The 20,473-nt window shown below is 56.4% G+C and overlaps 2 protein-coding genes across 2 annotated transcripts; one reads left to right on the forward strand and one right to left on the reverse strand.

Moving 5' to 3' along the window:
• Positions 1 to 2,721: 2,721 nt before the first annotated feature.
• POLD2 (polymerase (DNA directed), delta 2, accessory subunit) lies at positions 2,722 to 10,344 on the forward strand. Its single transcript, XM_004676546.2, has 11 exons — positions 2,722 to 2,795; positions 3,988 to 4,232; positions 7,113 to 7,234; positions 7,433 to 7,556; positions 7,806 to 7,920; positions 8,086 to 8,284; positions 8,539 to 8,619; positions 8,750 to 8,907; positions 9,124 to 9,251; positions 9,696 to 9,797; positions 10,114 to 10,344. Coding segments are annotated over exons 1-11 (1,425 nt in total). The 5' UTR covers positions 2,722 to 2,793; the 3' UTR covers positions 10,263 to 10,344.
• A 131-nt stretch (positions 10,345 to 10,475) lies between these two features.
• AEBP1 (AE binding protein 1) lies at positions 10,476 to 20,271 on the reverse strand. Its single transcript, XM_004676547.2, has 21 exons — positions 19,978 to 20,271; positions 18,077 to 18,439; positions 17,487 to 17,534; positions 17,295 to 17,360; positions 17,007 to 17,120; positions 16,850 to 16,927; positions 16,037 to 16,114; positions 15,684 to 15,758; positions 15,553 to 15,603; positions 14,832 to 14,941; positions 14,616 to 14,755; positions 14,268 to 14,352; positions 14,032 to 14,176; positions 13,848 to 13,933; positions 13,434 to 13,557; positions 12,988 to 13,184; positions 12,649 to 12,828; positions 12,098 to 12,446; positions 11,878 to 12,017; positions 11,635 to 11,734; positions 10,476 to 11,337 (listed from the first exon to the last, which is right to left on the reverse strand). The coding sequence occupies exons 1-21, from the start codon at positions 20,243 to 20,245 to the stop codon at positions 10,742 to 10,744; spliced, it is 3,393 nt and encodes a 1,130-aa protein (XP_004676604.2). The 5' UTR covers positions 20,246 to 20,271; the 3' UTR covers positions 10,476 to 10,741.
• Between the last annotated feature and the right edge of the window lie 202 nt (positions 20,272 to 20,473).

Here is a 20,473-nt window from a genome sequence, read left to right on the forward strand (position 1 = left end):
AAAAAAAAAAAGATAAACTCATGCCATTCACAGCAACGTGAATGGAGCAAGAAGGGACTATGTAAAGTGAGATAAGCCAGAGGAAAAAGAAAAATATCAAATGGTTTCACTTATAAGAGGAATAAAGGGGAACCAAATGAGGGGTCAGGAAAAAATATATAACAATAATAACAATTAATTTAAAAAAATTATCAGGCAACCATCAGTTAGAGACATTCTTCAAGGGAGGGGGAGGAAGAGGGACCAAAACAGAGTAGAGAAGAACACACTGGACTATGGTGATGGTTCACAGGTGAATTGGTGGTGGGAATTTTATGGGGAATACACCTAAAAGAAGAAAGCATACAAGCATACATTGTACAAAAGTAAACAATGATGTAAAAAGAAATAGCTCTATATATACATTCCTAAAAAAAAAAAAAAATAATGATGGCAATACAGCCCACAAGAAGAGGGGGGAGTGGCTGTGGGCAGACCCCCCTACAGCTGTTGACTTGGGTACATGCCAGCGTTAGGGTTGCCAACAGTAGGGTTCCCAAGTTGCATCCAGGAAGGAGGCTGCATTTTGGGAGAATTACATATATGAGGGCACAAAATGAGGACTCATGGCTTGAATGTGAGGCTCACAATACAGTACAGTTGAATCCTGCATTGAATCGCAGTGCTTAGACTTCTGTATACAAAACACTACTACAGTTTTACCACAATAAATATTTTTTAATAAAAGTATGCTTGTGAGCCTCATAGAGGGTCCTCTCCCTATAATGACACTCATCCAACCTTTGCTGTCAATGCAAACATGTACCTATTTTAAAGGACCCCCCCCAAAGGCACCACTTTTGTTAAGTCTTTGGGTCACACCATTTTGCCCATTTATATATCTAGATGTTTCATTAAAGAACATCTTTGATTTCACACTGAGAACACCCAGAGAAAATGAAGTGGTTCATGTTTTACCATAACATAAGAAGTTAGCAATTGGCCTGAGGCTACAGTTTCTGAGTTGGTATATCTGGGCTCTTTCCATGGATGCAGGACTGCCACCTACCGTATTCAAGACAGAAAGAAGGAGGGACAGCCGGCTGTGCCCCTCCCTTATTACAAAGGCAGATTTTCAGAAGTCCAAACCTCCATCTTGTGTCTGCCAGAATTGACTCATCACTAAGCTTGGTTGCCAGAGAGGGCAGAGAAAGTGAGCACCTAGTCTTTTCATCTCTTTAGCCAGTAAGGGGGTGAAAAGGGTGTAATGTTGGCACGTCCCAGGGCCTACACCACATGGGAGTACACCCAGCTGACTGTGCCTGCCCTGCAGTAGCCACCATTACTCCTACTATGACTGTTGTTTAGGGTAGAAGCCGTCATCTGCTCCATCTGTGTGCCTGACACAGCGTCAGGTTTACTTGTTGCTCATAAGGCAGATAGCACACTGCCTGCCCTCCCACCAAGTATTCATTCAACCAGTATAGACTGAAGTGGGAGTCTACCATTGGCCAGGGGCTGTAGTAAGCGAACTAGAGTAGCTTCCCAAATATTCTCTGAAGGCAGACTTACCCAACTCAGTCTGTACTGCATAGATGTTTGACAGTCTTATTAAATGGCTGGGGCAGAATGGCGAGTAATCGGTTGTATGTTTCAGCTGACCTGGGAGAGGGGAGGATTCACTTGTTCATGTGGAGATGCAACACTCAAAACGCTGCAGGCTGAATCAGCATGCTATGGTGTGAATTTTAGCTGTTACTAGCTGTGTGACCTCTCTGTACCTTAGTTTCCTCATCCATAAAGTGGAAGAATAGCTCCTTTCAAAGAGTTGAGGATTAGATGAATTAGTATGTATGAAGAACTTAAAATACAGGCAGGTTGGTAATATGCGTTTTTATGTGTCCCACTCTTTTTATGCACTTTGTTGTAGATAGCAGATCTGGCTTATAGGAAACATGTCGGGTAAATGAGCAGACAGCCCACATAAAATGTCAGCCTGGGGGTGGGGCACAGAAGAGAGTTGCATGGAGAAGGACCACTCGGAATCGTTTAGGACTTCTGTGACTTAGTGAAGTGAAAGAGACTGTCCAGAGCTGGGGTCGGAACCTGCAAAGTTTAGTGGTTAGGAAGGAGTGTGGACTACAGGCCGGGAGGGAGGACGCTCAAAAGAGAGTTGAGTGGAGGTTGTGCAGGGCCTTGGTCCTGTCGGGAGACCTCACAAGTGCACCAGTTTCCCTGAAGCAGACTGAACTTAGGACCACCGCGGTCTGGCCTCCAATGCCCACCCCTGCTCGCGGGTCTCGTTCACACCGGTCTTTCCTTCCCTCGGGTTATGCAGCCTTCCGCGTCAATCCTCCCACTGTGCGCCGTCGGCAGTAGCGTACCCCGCAAAGCCAGGCGCCCTGCCTGGCCTTGGGGTAGGCGAGTTGCAACTACCCGAGACGCCAGGCGAGTGCAGCAGCAGAGCACCAGGACAGCCCACGTCCTTTGCTCTCAAGCACAGACCAGGGTCCTCAGAGCGGCCGACTCCTCCCCCGTTGCCTAGGGAACGGAGGCGTGGCTCCGCCCAAGCATAGCGTGCGCGGGCCGGACGCGCGGCCTTGGGCGGGGCGGCGCGCAAGGATGTGGCGCGTGGCGGTGAGCGGGCCAGGTTGTGATGGACGGAGCAAAGAGAGCGGCGATTGGCGGAATGTGGCCACAGGGGGTGAGCGCGCGGATTGGTGAAAAGCGGCGATGGGCGGGGCGAGGCGCGCGGATTGGCGGGATGCTTGGGGCCCAGGTTGGCGGGATACGGCTGAGTACGGTGTGGCACTAATGTAGGTGAGGAGGTTCCGGTGTCCCGGGGGTCGGGACTGGGTGCAGCGGGTGGACGGTGTCTGTGGAATCTAGACAGGGTCACCGCTGTCCTCACCGAGCTTGCCTGGAGAGCGGGGCGGAGCCGAGGGCCCCACACTGCACTTGGGGCGACAGTGAACCCGGTCCCAACCCACTGTTGTGCGACAGAAACAGGATACGCCCCACCTGCGAGATCTGACCTGTTAACACCTATACTAAAAGGTGAAAGAAAAAAGGAGATGCCTGTTTCAGCGTAGTTCTTATTTAACACGTTACTTGCAAGCTGCTATCATTCCATCACGTGTGTGAGGCGATCCCTGACCTCCCACCCCCCAGGGTACTGACCCTGGACCGCAGACTCGAATCCCTGCGGATGGGCCCACCCTCACTCGCTGGGCTTTCAACCCTGGCAGCCACAGGTAGCGCTCTGCAGCTGGTGTGCCCTTGGGAGCAAGACACCAAACTTAAAATATGCCTTTTGCTGGAAGGTAAATGCTGTGAAAAATAAAAATTGGAGAAGCAGGCACGCGGAGGAAAGTGCAGTTAAAAGTCAGACAGTGATGGGAAACGGTGAAATTTGGCCTGGGATGAGCCAGCACGTGCATGGTGTGGAGGGGGACGGTGAGGGCAGGTCTTCCTGGCCACTGTAAGGACTCCAGTTTGTAGTCGGTGAGATATTTGGAGTTTTGATTTACATTTTGCTTTATTTTTATTATGTAGTCATAGGCTCGCTTTTAAAAGGTAGAACTATGTGGTAATAAGGCTGCCTTCCATCCTGAGATGGAGCTGGTGCTGGGGGACTGTATGGGGCCAGATGAGGATTTCCAGTTAGGGTGTGTGAAATTGGACCCAGCTGTGGAGCAGTCAGTGGGCACCTGAGTTAGATAGGAGAAGGCTGCTGAAAGAAACCTCCCTTGCTTTTCTTTTTCTCCCTTTTTGGATGAGGGCTATGGCGAGACTTTAGTATCCGGCACAGACGAGTTCCAGTATGGTTTTGACTCCCATGTGGTGTGGGCTCCAGCTCTGCCCCTGCTTTCCTAGTGTGTGGTGTGCACTGTGATCCGTTAGGTACAGACAGACACAGGAGGAAAGACGCTGCTGTGGGGTGGGCAGGTGTTGCAAGAATGCATTTATGTCCTCATAGTAACCACTGCCTCCCTGGCCTGGCCACAGGGTTCTGCACACAACCAGCACCGCCATGTTTTCCGAGCAGGCTGCGCAGAGGGCTCACACTCTGCTGTCCCCGCCATCAGCCAACAACGCCACCTTTGCTCGTGTTCCTGTGGCCACTTACACCAACTCCTCTCAGCCCTTCCGACTCGGGGAGCGCACCTTTAACCGGCAGTATGCCCACATTTATGCCACCCGCCTCATCCAAATGAGACCCTACCTGGTGAACAGGGCCAAGCAGCACTGGGGTAAGTGACAGGTTTAGGGGAGTGCTTCCCCTAAGCCTCCTCCCCCCTCCCATCCCAGAAAGTATTTGGGGGTGTTCCAAAATGTGTAAGACCTGGTAGAATGGAATCTTTACCTTGTTCTACTTCCCAATTACCTTGGGAAATTAACCTCTTGATACCTCAGTTTCTTCTTCAACTAATTATGAGGATTAAATTAAGGAATTTGTGGGTCTACAGTTAGGTTTAATCCAGAGGCTGGGTGGAGGTAGCTTGCTTCTGGGGTTATTGTGCTGGCAAAAGAAAAATCACCAGTGTGTGTCTTCATATTCGTTCTGCTGTGGCTAGCAAGTACCTCAGTGTGGCAGGCCAGCTGTCAGCCCCGAGGATTTGGGGCCCAGTGGAAACAACCTCCCACTCTTGAGGGGATACCCTTGTGGTCACTGATGTCATTCTCATATCCTCCTGACACCCCTGTTTTTTGGGTATGAGTCTCAGTTCCATGGACTCTTTGGTCTCTCCTCATGAAGTGGCCTGGACAATGCAAACCTTTTCCTGTTGTTCCCATTTCCTTCTCAGATATCTCTTGCAGTTAAGTTATTCTTGAAGGAGAAGCAGGACCTCTACCTTCCATTTCTGAGTTATGCTGGCTACATTACCCCTTTCTTACTATCTATAAAAGTGGCTTTCCAAGTAAATTTTGGATTCATCTGGTATGTTTTTAAATTGAAATTTTTGTAGGGGAGGCCATGTCTTACTCATTTTATTTTCTCTGGTACCAGTGTTAGTAGATCTCAGCCCTGGTTGCCCATTGGAGCCATCCGGAAAGCTTTGGGAAGCCCCAGTTCTTAGGCCTGTCATATCAAGAAGGCTGGATCGACTCTTGTTTCACTATAGGTGTCCAGGAGAACACCTGACGAAATCTAGCTAGATCACCACATTCATTAGAGACATTTTCTGTTTTTTAGTTGCTTGCATTTCCTTTACCACATAACAAGGGACTCCTTCTGAGGCCATTGCCCTTTTTCTCAATATCCTCTAAGTGCTTCTGGACACCCTTCCCAGGCTCAGTGTCAGTGCTCCTTCGTACTTTTCTGCATTACTCCTCTCTGATACTGTATTTCTCTTCTAGTTACTCTGGCTGCTGACAATGCTCCCCAGTGACAAAGAGTGGCCATTTCATTCTGCTAAGACTAGGGCTGGAATTCAGACCCATGGAAACCAGTGGCCGTGGTGATCAGGCCTTGGCTTGGAGCGAAGGCAGGCAGCAGCAGCTTCTATTCTTGGGCCTGTTGATCAATGCTGCCTTCACCCAGAAAACTTCCATGTGGCTTCTGCACGTGACTGGCCCCTCATCAGAGCCTATCTGAGAATTCCTTCTCCACGCCTCTTCTTCCGACTCACCGAGCCTTTCTTGCTTTCCTTTACCTGGCACACTCTTTCACCAATCTTGCCTCACAACCTCATCTTATGTGTCATGTGCTTCTAATGCCACCCCAACCTCCAGGGCCTCCCCCATATTTTCTGTCTCAGTTCCCATTTGTTCATGGCTTGCGATGTGTCTGAACTCTTGTTCACTGCTGTTATTTCTCTCCCTCTAGGCCGTAAGCTCAGTGAGCGAGAGGATAGGCCTTTCTGTTCTCGGGTCTGGGGCCCGGCCTGGAACTTGCGTCTGGGTAGACGTCTGTCCCAGCTAGTGCTTAGGTGCCTATGTTGGATCCCAGCTGCGTAAACCTGAATTTGTGACTTAATCTCTTTGGACCTCAGTTTCCTCAACCATGCTGGGGGGAAGCTGTTACCTACTCCGGCGTGTTGTCAGATGGATGAGTTCCTTACAGTGCTTGGCACAAGCCACTGGGCTGAGTAAGGGCTTTGGGATCGGTCGTTTCCATCGGTATCTGGCATTTTTGGGAGCAGGCTACCTTCTTGTTTTGAATTATTCCCTTTCACTTCCCAGGGTGTAGCTCTATGGAATGTTCTCAGTTATTCCAGGGCAGGAAGGGCTGCTGCTTTAGCCAGCGAGGCTAAAGAAGAGCCTGGTCACGCGTGCATAGTATCCCATTGCCCTCCAACCCCCCACTGCCCACACACACTGTGTTCTCCATGCGTGAGGTCCGTACTGACAGATTCCTGGGCCTCCTGGGATGTATACGCCTTCTCCCTGCCCCCCAGTGATCCTGCAGACAAGCACCTCCACAGCTGCCTCCTGCACATTCCTGAGGCTGTGCTGTTTTCCAGAACCAGGTGCTCTGATGATCAAGGCTGCCTGACTCCATGGGGGCAGGAGCGGGTAGAAATCAAGTTTGACTTTGGCATAACTTTGTTTTCAGAGGATAGGCATTTGGGGAGATCTGGTGGAAGAATCTAAGCTCTTAAAGGCAGGGCTGTGTGGAGATTTGGCATCCTCTTTCTAAGAATCAGTATTATAATTAGTTATAAGTAAGATGATTCTCTATTAGTTTCCTCTGGCTGCTGTCACAAAGCCATCAACTGGGTGACTTCAACTTCTTCTCTCCTGGTTCTAGAGCTAGAAGTCCAAAATCCAGATGCTCCCTCCAGAGGCTCTAGGGGAGACTCTTTCCTTGCCTCTTCCAGCTTCTGGTGACAGCCCCGGTGTTCCTGGGTTTGTGACCACCAGTCTGCTGTATTTGCATGTCATCTTCCCTGCTTGTCTGCCTCTTTCAGAAGAACACTGAGTATCCAGTGTGGGCCAGCCACATCCACAGTCCTTCTGTCCTTCTGGGACAAGTGATCCTTTAATCTGGTAGTGCTTGCCCTTGGTGTTCTTTGCCTCTCAGCACAGGCCAGCGCCCAGGACTGCAGTGCTCTTGAGGCCTGTTACCTGCCCCGTGAGGGATCCTGGGGGACTGCCTGGTCTCTGAGCCCATGCCCCTCATGCCTCAGGCAGTGGAATCCAGATAAAGAAACTGTGTGAGCTGCAGCCTGGAGAGAAGTGCTGTGTGGTGGGGACTCTGTTCAAGGCTATGCCGCTCCAGCCTTCCATCCTGCGGGAGGTCAGCGAGGAGGTAAGCCTGGTTGTTCACATGGGCCACCCCAGAACACTTCCCTAGGGAGGCCAACGGGGTCACCTGCCATGGACCAAGGGCATCGGGACTAGGCCTTTATCTAAGGGGATGTAGGGGCTGCAGTGCTGTCTCGGAGTTGCAGCAAAGGAGCCTTGGGAAGCTCTGGTCCCAGAATCATCTCCCATCTCCAAATTCTAGCACAACCTGCTCCCCCAGCCTCCTCGGAACAAATACATTCACCCAGATGATGAGCTGGTCTTAGAAGATGAGTTGCAGCGCATCAAACTGGAAGGCACCATTGATGTGTCAAAGTTGGTCACAGGTAAGGGGAGGAAAGAGGGTGGACTGGCACACAGGGGCTACAGGTTAGGGTTCAGGCAGTGGCGAGACCCAGATAGGAGGTCAGGTCTTCCTGCCTCTACCCAAAGGCAGCGGCCCCAGGAAGCAGGGGCGTAGCCTGAGTCCTAAGTGAGAATTTGCTGGCAAAGCAGAGGAGAGGTGACCTGAATTTCCCATGGGCTGACGGGGTCCAGGGGCTTCCCTCCTGGGGCCTGACACTACTGCTCCCTAGGGACGGTCCTGGCTGTGCTTGGCTCCGTGAGAGATGATGGGAAGTTCCTGGTGGAGAACCACTGCTTTGCAGAACTTGCTCCTCAGAAGCCCTCGCCGACCCTTGACTCAGACCGGTGAGGAATGGGCATTGGGTGGAGGGCACTGGGCAGTGGGAGGCACAGTTGCTGGGCTCCCTGTCCCCTGCTCACCTGTGAGTGACGAGCTCGCCGAGTGGCTCCGCGTGGCCCGCCTTGGGGCGGCCTCCTTGGCTCTTAGGAGCATCCAAACTTCTCTTGCAGGTTTGTGCTGCTGGTGTCTGGTCTGGGCCTAGGTGGAGGAGGTGGCGAGAGTCTGTTGGGCACTCAGCTGCTGGTGGACATAGTGACCGGGCAGCTTGGGGATGAAGGGGAGCAGTGCAGTGCTGCCCGGGTCTCCCGGGTCATTCTCGCCGGGAACCTGCTTAGCCACAGCACCCAAAGTAGGGACTCTATCAACAAGGTAGGTGCTAGCCTGCTCCCACGCAGCCCTCCTCCTCTGCAGAGTTGAGGTCTCCCGGGCCAAGTGGGAGAGGTTCTGCAGTGATGCTGGAACCACTGGGGCTCAAGCCTGTTTTCTGAGGCTCGACAGAATCGACTCAAAACTTGTGGGTGGGGCTCTGCTCTGCTCTCAGCCAGGCAGCCCAGTTTGGGCTGACGTGTCCCTTTGATTTAAGCCTCCCTCGGTCTTGACAGCCTATGGGCTTTTACTTCCAGGCTAAGTACCTAACCAAGAAAACCCAGGCAGCCAGTGTGGAAGCTGTCAAGATGCTGGACGAGATCCTTCTGCAACTGAGTGTGAGGAGCTGGGGAGCCAGCTGGCTGCTGGGACTGGGGCCTTAGGGAAGGCACGCCTGGGGAGGGGGTGGACGGAGCTGCGTGTGGAGGGTGCTGGGCCTGTGAATTCACCTGCCCTTGTGCCCGCCAGGCCTCGGTGCCTGTGGACGTGATGCCAGGCGAATTTGACCCAACCAACTACACGCTCCCCCAGCAACCACTGCACCCCTGCATGTTCCCACTGGCCACGGCCTACTCCACGCTCCAGCTGGTCACCAACCCCTACCAGGCCACCATTGATGGAGTCAGGTAGCCAGTAACACCCTGGTCTGACCCTTCTGCCCAGGGGCACCATGTGGAGGGTGTCGGGTTGTTGAGGGCCAGCCTGGAGCTGGGCTTTTCTCAAAGTTGATTTGGAACCCCCATTGCGAGCACCAGGGGAGCGCTGGGCTGGCCTGAGTGGGAGGCGCACAGATGGTGCCCCAGCTCTTCCCCCATGTGGGTCAACCAGGCCTTGCCTTGCAGATTTTTGGGGACATCAGGACAGAACGTGAGTGACATTTTCCGGTATAGCAGCATGGAGGACCACTTGGAGATTCTGGAGTGGACTCTACGAGTCCGTCACATTAGCCCCACAGCCCCGGACACCCTGGGTAACAGGACTCACCCACACTGAGGCGGGGGGGACCGGCAGGCCAGGGAAGGTCTGGCAGGGCTCTCGATCCCCAGAGGGTTCGCAGCATGGACTTGCACTTGCTGGCCTTACCATGACCTACCTAAAGTCTCAAAGTTAGATGATTGTTCTAGAAGCTACCATGGGATCTCACTTCCATCACTGGCCAGGGCCCAGCTTAGAGTTGAAGGTCGCAGGACATACTGGTGCCTGGGCCCGTCTGAGCCTCACCCTGCTGCAGTCCCCACTCCGAAGCGCTGAGGCGGCAGGGGTGGGCTGACTTGCTTCTCCAGCTATTGTCACATCTGGCGGGGCAGCTAGAGCATGGGGGTGGACATTCCATTTCCTAGCTGAGAAACCCCACCCTGGATGTCCTGTGCTGAGGTCAGAAGCCCTGCGTTCAGCTATAGTCCTTCTTTTCCAGGTTGTTACCCCTTCTACAAAATGGACCCATTTGTCTTTCCGGAGTGTCCTCATGTCTACTTCTGTGGCAACACCCCCAGATTTGGCTCCAAAATCATCCAAGGCAAGTTACTTTTTAGGGATCCTGGGCCTGGGGACTCACTCTCAGCTGGAGACAAGATTCAGAGAAGGAAACTTAGACCATGGAGTTGCCCAGAGTCTACCTGAGGTCCAGCTGAGCATGCCCGGTGGGGATTGACTTGTCCATGTCCTGTGTCACCAGAGTTCAGCACTGGCCTCTGACCTTTATGCTGGCCTCAGCCCTTTCCACTCTGTCCATAGGCACGTCTGCTGTCAGCTGCTACTGATGCAGGGTACCTGTTTACTTTCCCTTTGAGCCCTTGAAGGTGTATGCAGAACCTAAGGTGGCTGCTTTGCAGGTCCTGAGGAGCAGACTGTGCTGCTGGTGGCTGTGCCAGACTTCAGTGCCACCCAGACTGCCTGCCTCGTGAACCTGCGCAGCCTGACCTGCCAGCCCATCAGCTTCTCAGGCTTCGGGGCAGAGGAGGACCTGGATCTGGACCCCTGACTCAACGGCTGGCTGCCCTGGACAGAGGCCCGGCTTTTCTCCTTCCCTGTGTCAGCACTGTGGAAGCTTTTGTTTTGTAAATAAAGCCTATTACCTGATGTTGAGTTCTGGGACTAGGGAACTCTGGGGCGGGAGCCCACCTAAATGTGCTTCCTCTTCCCCACTCCCCTGCCCCAGGCTGGTCAGAAGGAGCAGTCAGCAACGCATCTGCCACAAGCTTGTTTATTGGTGCAGCCTGGGCAGGCAGTTGAGAAGTCTGCCCCCTGGACTTGCTAAACCTGCCATCGCCAGGCCAGCAGCCCATCTTCTATAGGGGTGGCGGATGGAGTAGGAGCCTGCCTGGGCAGCTTGGGACTCTGGGTCTTGGTTCCATCCCTGCCCTTCCCCTGGCTGGGCCCACACCAGGGGCACTTTGGTTCACTGATAGCTGCTGGGTTGGCCTAGGTGACGCTGACCGGCCGTTGGCTGACCTTCTACTCTCAGAAGTCCCCGAAGTTCACCGTGTAGGTCTCAACTGTGGTGTAGGGGAACTCTGGGCCCGTGACCATCTCCTCCTCCACCACCTCCTCCTCCTCGGGCCCCAGCTCCGTCGTCCCAAACTCCGTCACCACCTCTGTGTAGGTCTCAGTCTCCGACTCTTCCCAGTTAACTGTGGTCTCTGGTTCAGAGTGCCAGGGTGTCAGTGTGGAGCCTGAGGTAGGGGAGGGTGCGAGGGAGGGTGCAAGGGAAGGTGTGGGGGGCACTGTGGAAGGGGTGCCTGGTCCCGCAGTGGCATTGAGGTTACGGAGTCTCTCGCGCATTCGCAGTCGGTACTGCAGACGCCGGCGCTGCATGCGCTGCTGCTGGGGGGTCATGGGGCGAGAGGGGTCAATGTGCAGGATGGGCCGGTTCCCATTCATGGCCAGAATCTCCCGGATGCGCTTCCAGTTGGAGCGAGCCAAGATGAAGTTGCACTGGGTGGCCCCGATGTCGTAGCCCACGTTGCACGTCTTGGCGCTGGCGGTGTAGCCCTCTGCTTGCGCCGTCACGCGGTACTCGCCCGGGTTCAGGATGCGCCAGTAATCGCCGCCGCTTGCTACGAGGGAGGACAGGTCCCAGCATGCACCTCAGATCTCTTGACCCTCCCGAGTTCCCCCAGTACCCCTAGCTCACCTCAGAGATCCTCTTGCCCCCCCCTTAGGTCCTCCTCTTGAGTCCCCACCACCCCAGTTCTCTGAGATCCCCACTCCCAGCTCCTCTCCAACCCTCTGTCTCCCTCTGTCTGGGGCAGACCCTTTGGGAGGGGCAGAGGAGCTGTGCACGCCTCATCAAGACCACACAGATTTAGCCCTCCACCTTGGAAAGGCAGGGCAGAGGTGTGCACACACCATACCTGTCTTCACACCGTGGTTAATGCCACTCACGGAGATGGTGGCATTGGCAATAGGGATGCCCTGCTCGTCTGTCACAACCCCCTTGATGCCGCGGTGAATCTGCAGGCAGAGAGGGTTCCGGTCACATGGAGACCCCAGTTGGCTCACTGCTTCTGTTTCTCCAACCTCTTTGGGCAAGGCCCACCCCAACCCCCCCAGGCCCCATCCCAGCCTCCACTGGCTCCTGTGTTCCCTGACCCCACCTGCTCCATGAAGGTGAGCAGAGCTTCCTTGTTGTTCTCCCACTCTCGGGGCAGCTCACTCTCGTGAGGGAACTTGTCACAGCCCAGATACATGGAGAGCTCCAGGCAGTTGGTGTGCAGGTAACTGAAGTCATTGATTGCTGGACGGGGCACATACAAGGCTGCAGTCACCCCATGCCCCGTGCCAAACAGCCCACCACACATCTCGCACTCAACTCACTCCCAGATCGGGGGTTCCACTTGGCCCCGTTGACGATGCCCATGCCACTGGTGTAGTCCTGTGCTTGGCACCCGCCCCGGTAGGGCTCTGTCATGGTGAGATGAGCAGAGGCGAAGGAGATGGCCAACCAGCGGAAGATGGCGTGATCTGGGGTCTCTTGGGCCTCGGATACCTCATCCTCGTCTCCCTGGGCAGCTGCCATGGCTGCGGCCAGTAGCTGTTCCTGACTCGGTGTGCGGGCCATGTCATAGGGGTAGGAAACTAGACGCTCACCACCATTCAGATTTGCCCCCAGCACGAAGGGGTTCTTCTCCATCCAGGCAATGATGGCCCGGACCTCTGTGGACACCTGGGGGTGGGGCGCCCACAGAGTGAGGTTTTGACCACAGCCTCCAGCACCCTCCATGGACACCCCAGGCCCCTGAGTACTCATGCCCCACCTGTCCCTCCAAAGGCCTGCGGGCTCAGCACCTGCACCCCTTAGTCTGAAGCCCTGGGACTCCAAGTCTAGGCTGTTCCCCCAGGCTCTACTGGCCAGGCTGCAGCCTCACCGTGGCGTCTGGAGAGAGGTAACGTTCAGGGATGGGCAGGTTGTTGTTGGGCACCCGGTAGGGGACCCATTTCCTCTCCTCAGCCCCCCAGAGCACAGAGTTGAGATCGGGGAAGTCCTCATAGATGTCAAAGCCCTCCTCAGTCCACAGTCCCAGCGCCCAGTTCCCGAACTCCGAGCCCTGGGGGAACCAACAGGGTTAGCCTCAGCATCTCACATGTGTCCCCGAGTCCCCCCGGCCCTGTCCCCTGCTCAGCCAAGGTCCACCCCAGGGTCCCAGCCCCACCCCAACACATCCACGATGACCCCCCCAACCCAAACACCTGTCCTGCCCACCTACCATCTGTGCTGCCACCTCATAACCATCAGGGTTCAGCGAGGGCACCAGGTGGATGCGTGTGTCATGCACCAGGCTGCGCACCCGGGGGTTCCCGTCGCGGTACTCACGGCACAGGTACTGCATGAGCAGCAGCAGCAGCTCACGACCCAGCACCTCATTACCGTGGATCCCAGCTGTGTAGCGGAACTCGGGCTCACCTGCAAAGGCAGGCGCCTCAACAACCAGCCAACCACCTGAGGCCTGGGGATCTGAGGAAGGACCTAAGCAGGCCTCATACCCTCATACCCAAGGACTAGAGAGCAACCGAGACGTGGGAGGCCCAGTAAGGCCCAGTGGGCCCCCAGAGGGTCTCCAGCGACAGCCAGGGGATGGTGATCTGGGCACCTCAAGGGCACAGGTCCAGGAGGCCACAGAGGCCATGACTTCAGGGGGAGGTGGGGCCTCACCGAGTTCATGATCCCCAGGGTTGTCGGAGATCTCCATGGCATAGATCTTGAGCCCACGTGAGCTCTTCCCCAGGCTGTATGTTCTGGTGATGGTGGGACACTCTTCATTCACCACTTTCATCAGCTGGTGGAGAGGACACCCAGTTACACAGCCCATCCCCACAACCCCCAGGAACCTGGTCTCTATGGGGAAGGCTCCTATGCTATGCAGGTGACCCCAGGCCCCAGGAGCAACCTCTGAGAGGCACTAGCTCTGAAGAGAAAGGCCTCAGGGGTTCCTTCTCAAATGAGAGATGGCAAGCCTCTTACCCAGCTGTGCATGTCCTGGATGAGAGAAGGAGTGCTGACACAAGATCCTGTTAGCCCTGAGCCCTGTCCCTGGACAGGAACCTCACATCCGGACTAGTGCCCTACCTGGCGCATGTCCTTGTAACTGTGGTGCCGGAAGTCCAGGTCATCAGTAGTCACCACCTCGTTTTGAGCATAGTAGCTATGGACAGCTGTGGAGGGGTGCGCAGACAGGGCGCTGAGCCGGCCCCCTGCCCACTGCGGTCACCCCAGCTGCCCCTTGGAGCCCTGCCGACTCCCCTGCACTCACGAGTCACAGGGCACCCAAGCACCTCCAGGCGCATGCACAGGCTGCCATTCCAGGTGATGGGGTAGATGCGGATGAAGCGGGCCACCACGGGCTCCGGGAGCTCACTCAGCACGGGCGTGTCCTTGTCCACATTCCCATGGAAGGTCTGAGGAGAGGCAGGCCTCAGAACCACCCCCGCCCCGGCTGCGAGCCCACCGGTGGCCCGGACCACTAAGGGTTGAAGGGTTGGTGCCCACCATTTCCTCGTAGCCATTGGTGTACATCACCCATGTCTGGCTGTCGTTGCTGAAGCCCACGAAGAAGGAGGTCACAAAATCATCACTGGGGAGTAGAAGAAGATCAGGGCAAGACTGGTCTCCCTGCCCCAGGTCCCCTGGGTCTAAGACTTGCGAGTTAGTAGGGGTATGCAGTGCCCAGCTGGAGTCTGGAGCCGTTCTCATGCCCACCGGCCCATCTGCACGTGGAGAGCAAGCCAGGAGCATGGCCAAGGACTGGGGCGGAGGCCTGGTGGGGCGTGGGTCTTAGAGCCATGCCTGGAGCCCCTCGCCCCTCCTCTCAAATGCCTGTGAACCTTGTCAACGTACTGGATAGTGGAGTCACGGCCCTGAGTGATGACACCTGTGAACGTGGTGGTCCTTCTGGTGTCCACCTCAATCCACTGGGTGCGAGAGTCATCCTCGGCACACCATGCCCCATCGTAGTAGTCATCCTCATTGGCGCCAGCCTGTCCGGGCAACAAGGAGGCTGAGCTGGTGGACAAGCCCTGCCCAGCTGGGAGATGAGCCCGTGGTGACACCCACCTGCATGTTGAGACGGCCACGCTGTGCCCCCAGGCCATGGCGCAGCATGGAGGAGGCCCGGATCTGGTTGTCTTCAATGCGGTGTGACTCCATTCCGATTGGGGGACACTCTGGGGACATGGCATCCCAGGCTGGTGGCTCACTGACTCCACCCCGCCTTCCACCAAACCCAGAACCAAGGAGCCCAGAGCCCACCCTTCACATCAGGGGTTGCCAATCAGGGCTCTGCTTTCCGTGGGCTTCAGCTTTCCCATCTGGAGAATGGGCTGATGGTGCCAGGCTTCAAGGGGACACTGAACAGCCACCCCAAGGCCAGTGAGCCTCAAGTATCATCTACATTAGTACCATCTGCATGCCTGTCTTGTTAGTGCAGAGCAGAGACACACCCAGGCATCTCTCTTTGTGCCCCAAGAATTCAAGAGCAGGAAATGGTCCTGGAGGAATCATCAGGAAATTCGTGTTTGGGATCCATGTGTGGTGACCTGTTCTGTCACCAACAGTCTGCTGCTACACTGCCCTCACACTCCCCCCCAGACACCCTCAACCCCCCACCCCATGGCTCCACTTAACGGCACAGCCCACTCCCAACCCACATCCTTTTCTAGCCACCACCCCACCCCCTAGCCCAGCTCCCGCTCACACCCCCAGGTGCCACACATACCTCCAGCCCCCACCCCTAATGCCAGCCCAACACGCACACACACCTGGGCCCCTCACTCACTGACTTTCTCTCTTGGCATCCACTCCTCCAACTCCTCTCCCTTTCGGGGCCCTGGAGCAACACAGGGAGGCTGTGGGCCAGGTCCGGGAGTGTGGCCGCACTCCGCTGGCCCATCCGCCCCCAGTGCACACCTTTGTGGTCCTTGCCCTTTGCCACAGCCCACTTGTCTTCCTTCTCTTTGGGGCTGCTCTCCTTTCTGGGTTTCTCTGAAGGGCAGAAGGTGGGAAGAGTCAGTCAGGTTGGCTCTCGGTTTTCAGGACCACGTGGAAGCGGGGTCAGACTGAATGGGGAGGCATGTGGGGCGCAGCTTCTGAGCTGGTGGCAGGTGAATTGGAGGTCTGCTGATCTGGGGACAGTTGAGGGTGGAGGCCTGATCTGGGAGCATGTGAGTTGGGGGATCAGGCTAAGATGGAGGCAGGCAGGGTGGGGCTCAGATTCGCAGCGGGGTGGACGCCAGGGCTGGGAAGAGCCTGGTTTCACTCACTCAGCTCCTCCTTCTCTTCATCTGTCTCCAGCTCAGTGTTTGGCTTCCGGGGCTGGGGAGGCCGGAAGTAATAGTCCACTGCAGGGAGAGAAAGACCCACTGAGGTGGCCCTGGCCTGCCCCCGGAGCTCACACTGTGAGCAGAGGCTCCTCGATTCACAGGAGCCCAGCGGGAGGACAGAGTGGGAGGGAGAGAGCAACATGAGGGGGGTGGAGGGGGGGTGGCGGCTGAGGAATTCAGGCAGGCTAGGATGCTAGGTTCCTTTGGGAGGAAGGGGAGCCCTCTCCACCCAGCTTGAATGATCAAGACCCCAGGGAAGTCACCAGTTTAGCCCACCAGGAGAGTCTGGTCTGGGGAGAGGTGGGACAAGGCCGGACAGGGAATGGGATTTGGGTGGCACAGAACAGGCCTTGAGTGAAAGCTGCCAACCATGGCCAGAAAGGGAGGTAATCTTGGGTTGAGCTGGGGGCCAGGGAAAGGGCAAGGACCTGCTCAGGGCTGAAGTTGAGAAGGGGGTAACAGATACGCAGAGGGGGGGCGGTGGCGAAGGTGTCAGACTTGAAGGGGTGGGAATCTCAGGAAGCAAGCGGGCAGGGACCCCACTGCGGGGGGGAGAGAGGCCAACACCCCTGGGGACACCTCTCGGGGAGAGCAAAGTCAGGAACCAGGAAGGTAGCAGGGAAGGCCAGCCTGAAGGGAGATGAGATGAGGGTGGGCATGTGGGGGGCACTTGGAGTAGCCAGGTAACTACCACAAGCATTACAGGGCGGTCAGGGCTGGCCCGGATGGGGTGGGCAGGCCCCGAGCACTCACTATTGTCATAGTCCGGCATCACATAGCCATCTTCATAACTGGGGGGCAGAGGGGGTGGCAGCGGCTTCAAGGGTGGCTCTGTGGAGGCGGGAGGCAGGTGTGGGCTCAGGACTCCTGAGCCAGGCACCCCTCCTCTCCCTGTCTGACCCCATCCTACCGATCTTCTCCTCTGGGGACTCCACTTTCTCCTCAGGACGCTCAGGCCAGATCCTCTCAGGCCTCCTCCTGCTGGGGGGCGGTCTGGGCTGCTTCTGGCGGCGGATGTACTCAACTGAGAGGGAGGGTGGTCTGAGCTGGGGCAAGTGGCCTCCTGTGCTGGTGGGGGGGTGGAGTAGGGAGGGGAAGGGAGGCGAGGGAGGTGCCTCTGGGTGGCCCATCAGAAATCCAGGTCTAGATGGGGGAGGTGGTGCCAACCAGGGCCCCAGGATGGCAGGGTCCTACTTACAGTCTTCATAGTCCTCCCTCTCTATGTGGTCATTGTAGTCCAGTGTGGGCAGCTCAGTCTCCGGCTCTGGAGGGAAATGCTCATGGCCACCTCATTGCAGATACTCACTGATGCCCCCACCCAGGCAACCCTGGAAACCCAGAAAGCCAGGTTGGTTAGTTCCCTGAGGCCAGGTGGATGTTGCTCACTCACCAGGCTGGTGCTCCACATCGGTCTCTCCTCCTGGATGCTGCCAGGGGCCTGCAACAAAAACCCCAGACAAGAGTCTGCCCTGACCACACGAGAGATTGTCTCTCACATCAGAGAGAGTCTCTGCATCACACATCAGCTACACATAAAGCCTCTACCAGATCTAGACCTTGGTGATACCTCGAAATCATGGGTCCTAGGCTGCTCTGGCTCTCAGCACCTGGCTGGTGTCCCTGGGTCCAGAGAGCCAGAAAGCCTTCTAGGGATCCCCGGCTTTGCTGCTGGGAGGCCCTGATACAACTTTGTCGCAGCTGAAGGGCACACTACAGGCTCAAAATTAAGCAACACACGGTTCTGGGTGGAGCCCAGGCACAATCCCAGGAAAGTGGAGAGCAAGACCCACTAATGAACCCAAGCAATGCCCAGAGGAAGCTGGGGCACTGAGGTAGCCCTAACTGAACTGCCATATTCATGACAATAACGAGGGCCTGGGTGTACCGAGGGTCTGCAGGAACCAGAGACCTGCCCTCACTGCTCCCTCCCCACAGCCCACAGGCTAGAATCCCACAGCTCCAGAAGAGCCAGGCACACACCTCCCTCCTGGGGCAGGTCCTCAGGATGGGGGCCGGACAGTGGGGGCAATGGATTTTCTGGGGGGGCCTGCGTGGGGGGCCTCTTAGCCAGGGGTTTTTTGGTGGCCTTGGGTGGCTTCTCCTTGGGCTTCTTGGTGGCTTTGGGTGGCTTCTCCTTGGGCTTCTTGGTGGCCTTGGGTGGCTTCTCCTTGGGCTTCTTGGTGGCTTTGGGTGGCTTCTCCTTGGGCTTCTTGGTGGCCTTGGGTGGATTCTCCTTGGGCTTCTTGGGTGGCTTGGGGGGCCCCTCCGGGGGCTGCTTGGTGGCCTTGGGGACTTTGTCCTTCTTCCCTTTCTTCCCTTTGTCTTTAGCCTTTTCTGGAGGTGCTATCCAAGATGCAGAGTTAGGTCAAGCTCATGGAGCGACAGCTTCATTCCCACGTGCTCCCACCCCCACCCCAAGTGACTTACAACTTGGGCAGAGGGACTCTTGTTAAGTCACATCTCCCACATCAGGAAACTGAAAGGTTAAGTCATTTGTCTTGTGACAGAACAGGGATTTCTGCTTGCAGTCTTTGCTGTCACCACCACATCTTGGCCTGAGTGGCTCAGATCCCGCCCTCTCCTCCCATCTGCCAAAACCTCAACAAAGACCCCTTGAGACCAATCCTTCACTGCATGCCCACTTGGCCAGTCATGGAGTGCTATTCTGTGCTGGGCCTGGAAAGGGCAGACAGGTGGCACGGCCCTCCTGCCTGGGAGAGCACCCAACCCAAGAGGGAGGTGACCTCATGCCAACTGGTATGTAAAGTGAATGACTTGGGCCCTGGGGCCACCCTGAAACTACCTGCAGTGGGCAAAAGACATTTCAAAGAAAAGTGGGGGGAGGCAGTATCAAGAAGAGAGGGGTCCAGGATGGGCTGGAAGCCATAACCAATAAGGGACCCTGGGGTCTCACAGAGGACACGGTGGGGGGGCAGGCAGGAGCTACAACTGCTTGACCATCTCAGAGTCTGAAGGAAAAAGCAGGGCAGGGAGTGGGTGACAGTGAGAATCCTCCAGAACTCTGCTGCTGAGAATTTAACGGGAGGTAGAGTCCACAATGTTGGAACGAAGAAAATTCACAAAATGCAGACAGCCAGGAGAAACAGGGCCGCCACAGCAACATCCAAGGGCCCAAGAAAGCCAAGGGGTGGACAGAGGATACTAGAAGTAGATGGAGGTGGTGGTGGGTCCTGCTGGCCTCAGGAATGATGGTTGGTGCTTTTGGAGTCCCTGGGAGACAGAGATCAACAAGACCCTTGCCACCCTCCAGAGGTCACAATAAACAGGGAAGATTTATAGACAACTGATTATGTAAGAGGCCCTGGCTAAATGCCTTGGTGACACATCACCTCATGGAACATTCATGATAAGCAGGGACTGCCCACTACCCACGGCTACTTAGACATCTTTCAGGGAGGGGTCTTCTGCAGCCCCCTCGGTTGCCTCTTGCTCCTGGAATAGAACCCCTTCCAGGGAAGGCTGAGGTCCAGACTCTGGCAGTGGTGTGTGTCACAAACAGGTTGAGAGGCCCCACTAAATCGCAGGGCTGTGGCACAGACCTAGGGAAGGGGCAGCAACCCACCCTGTTGGTTCAAGCCTGTTCCTCAGTGGAACTGGGCTGGGGGCCTGGGGCAACCCAAGCCAGGGGCAGTGGGCCTGCTGGATGTGCCTCCAGACCAAAGGCTACATAAGGCGGCATGGGCCTCTGCTTGGTGGTTTCTGGCCAGACATCTGGGCTCTCATGCCGTACAGACTCATTCCTCACGCTTGGAGGACTGGGCAGTGGCCAAATCTTGCTGAGGCCTCCATGCTCACCTGAGGTGCAGGGCACCGTGAGTGAGCCCCCCACCGTGAGGGGCACCCCTGCTCAGGGCTCTTACCCTCTCTGGTCATCCCCAGACGTGGCCCTGGCTTGCCCCCAGTCTGGGCTTTGCGATTGCCCAGTGTGGGCTCAGGGGCTGGCGGAGCCTCCACGTCGTCCTCCCGGGGCTCCGGCTCCAGCTCAGACAGGAAGCCCTCGAGGAACTCCTCGATCTCGTCGTCTGTCAGCACAGTCTGCAGATGCCCCTCGGGGAGCAGGGCCAGCAAAGCCAGAAGACAGCCGAGCACCGGGGCCCCACGCACGGTGCCCATGGCCAGAGCACGCATGGGGGCAGACTCCGGGCTCGGCTTGAGCTCAGGCAGGAGGATGGGGGGGGGGGGGAGCCCGTGGGTGGGGGAGGGCGCCGGTAGGGCTGAGGTTCCGGGGTCGGTGAGGGGCTCTGGAGAGAGGCAGGCTGGAGGATCCGGGGGAAGCGCGGGGAGCTCGGCGGGCTGTGGCTCACAGGTCGGTGGGTCTCAGAGGTGTTGGGGTGACTCCTGGGCGCTGGCGGCAGC

This window comes from Condylura cristata, unplaced genomic scaffold, assembly GCF_000260355.1.
Source record: "Condylura cristata isolate star-nosed mole 26May11 unplaced genomic scaffold, ConCri1.0 scaffold00004, whole genome shotgun sequence".
Classification (NCBI taxonomy): domain Eukaryota; kingdom Metazoa; phylum Chordata; class Mammalia; order Eulipotyphla; family Talpidae; genus Condylura; species Condylura cristata.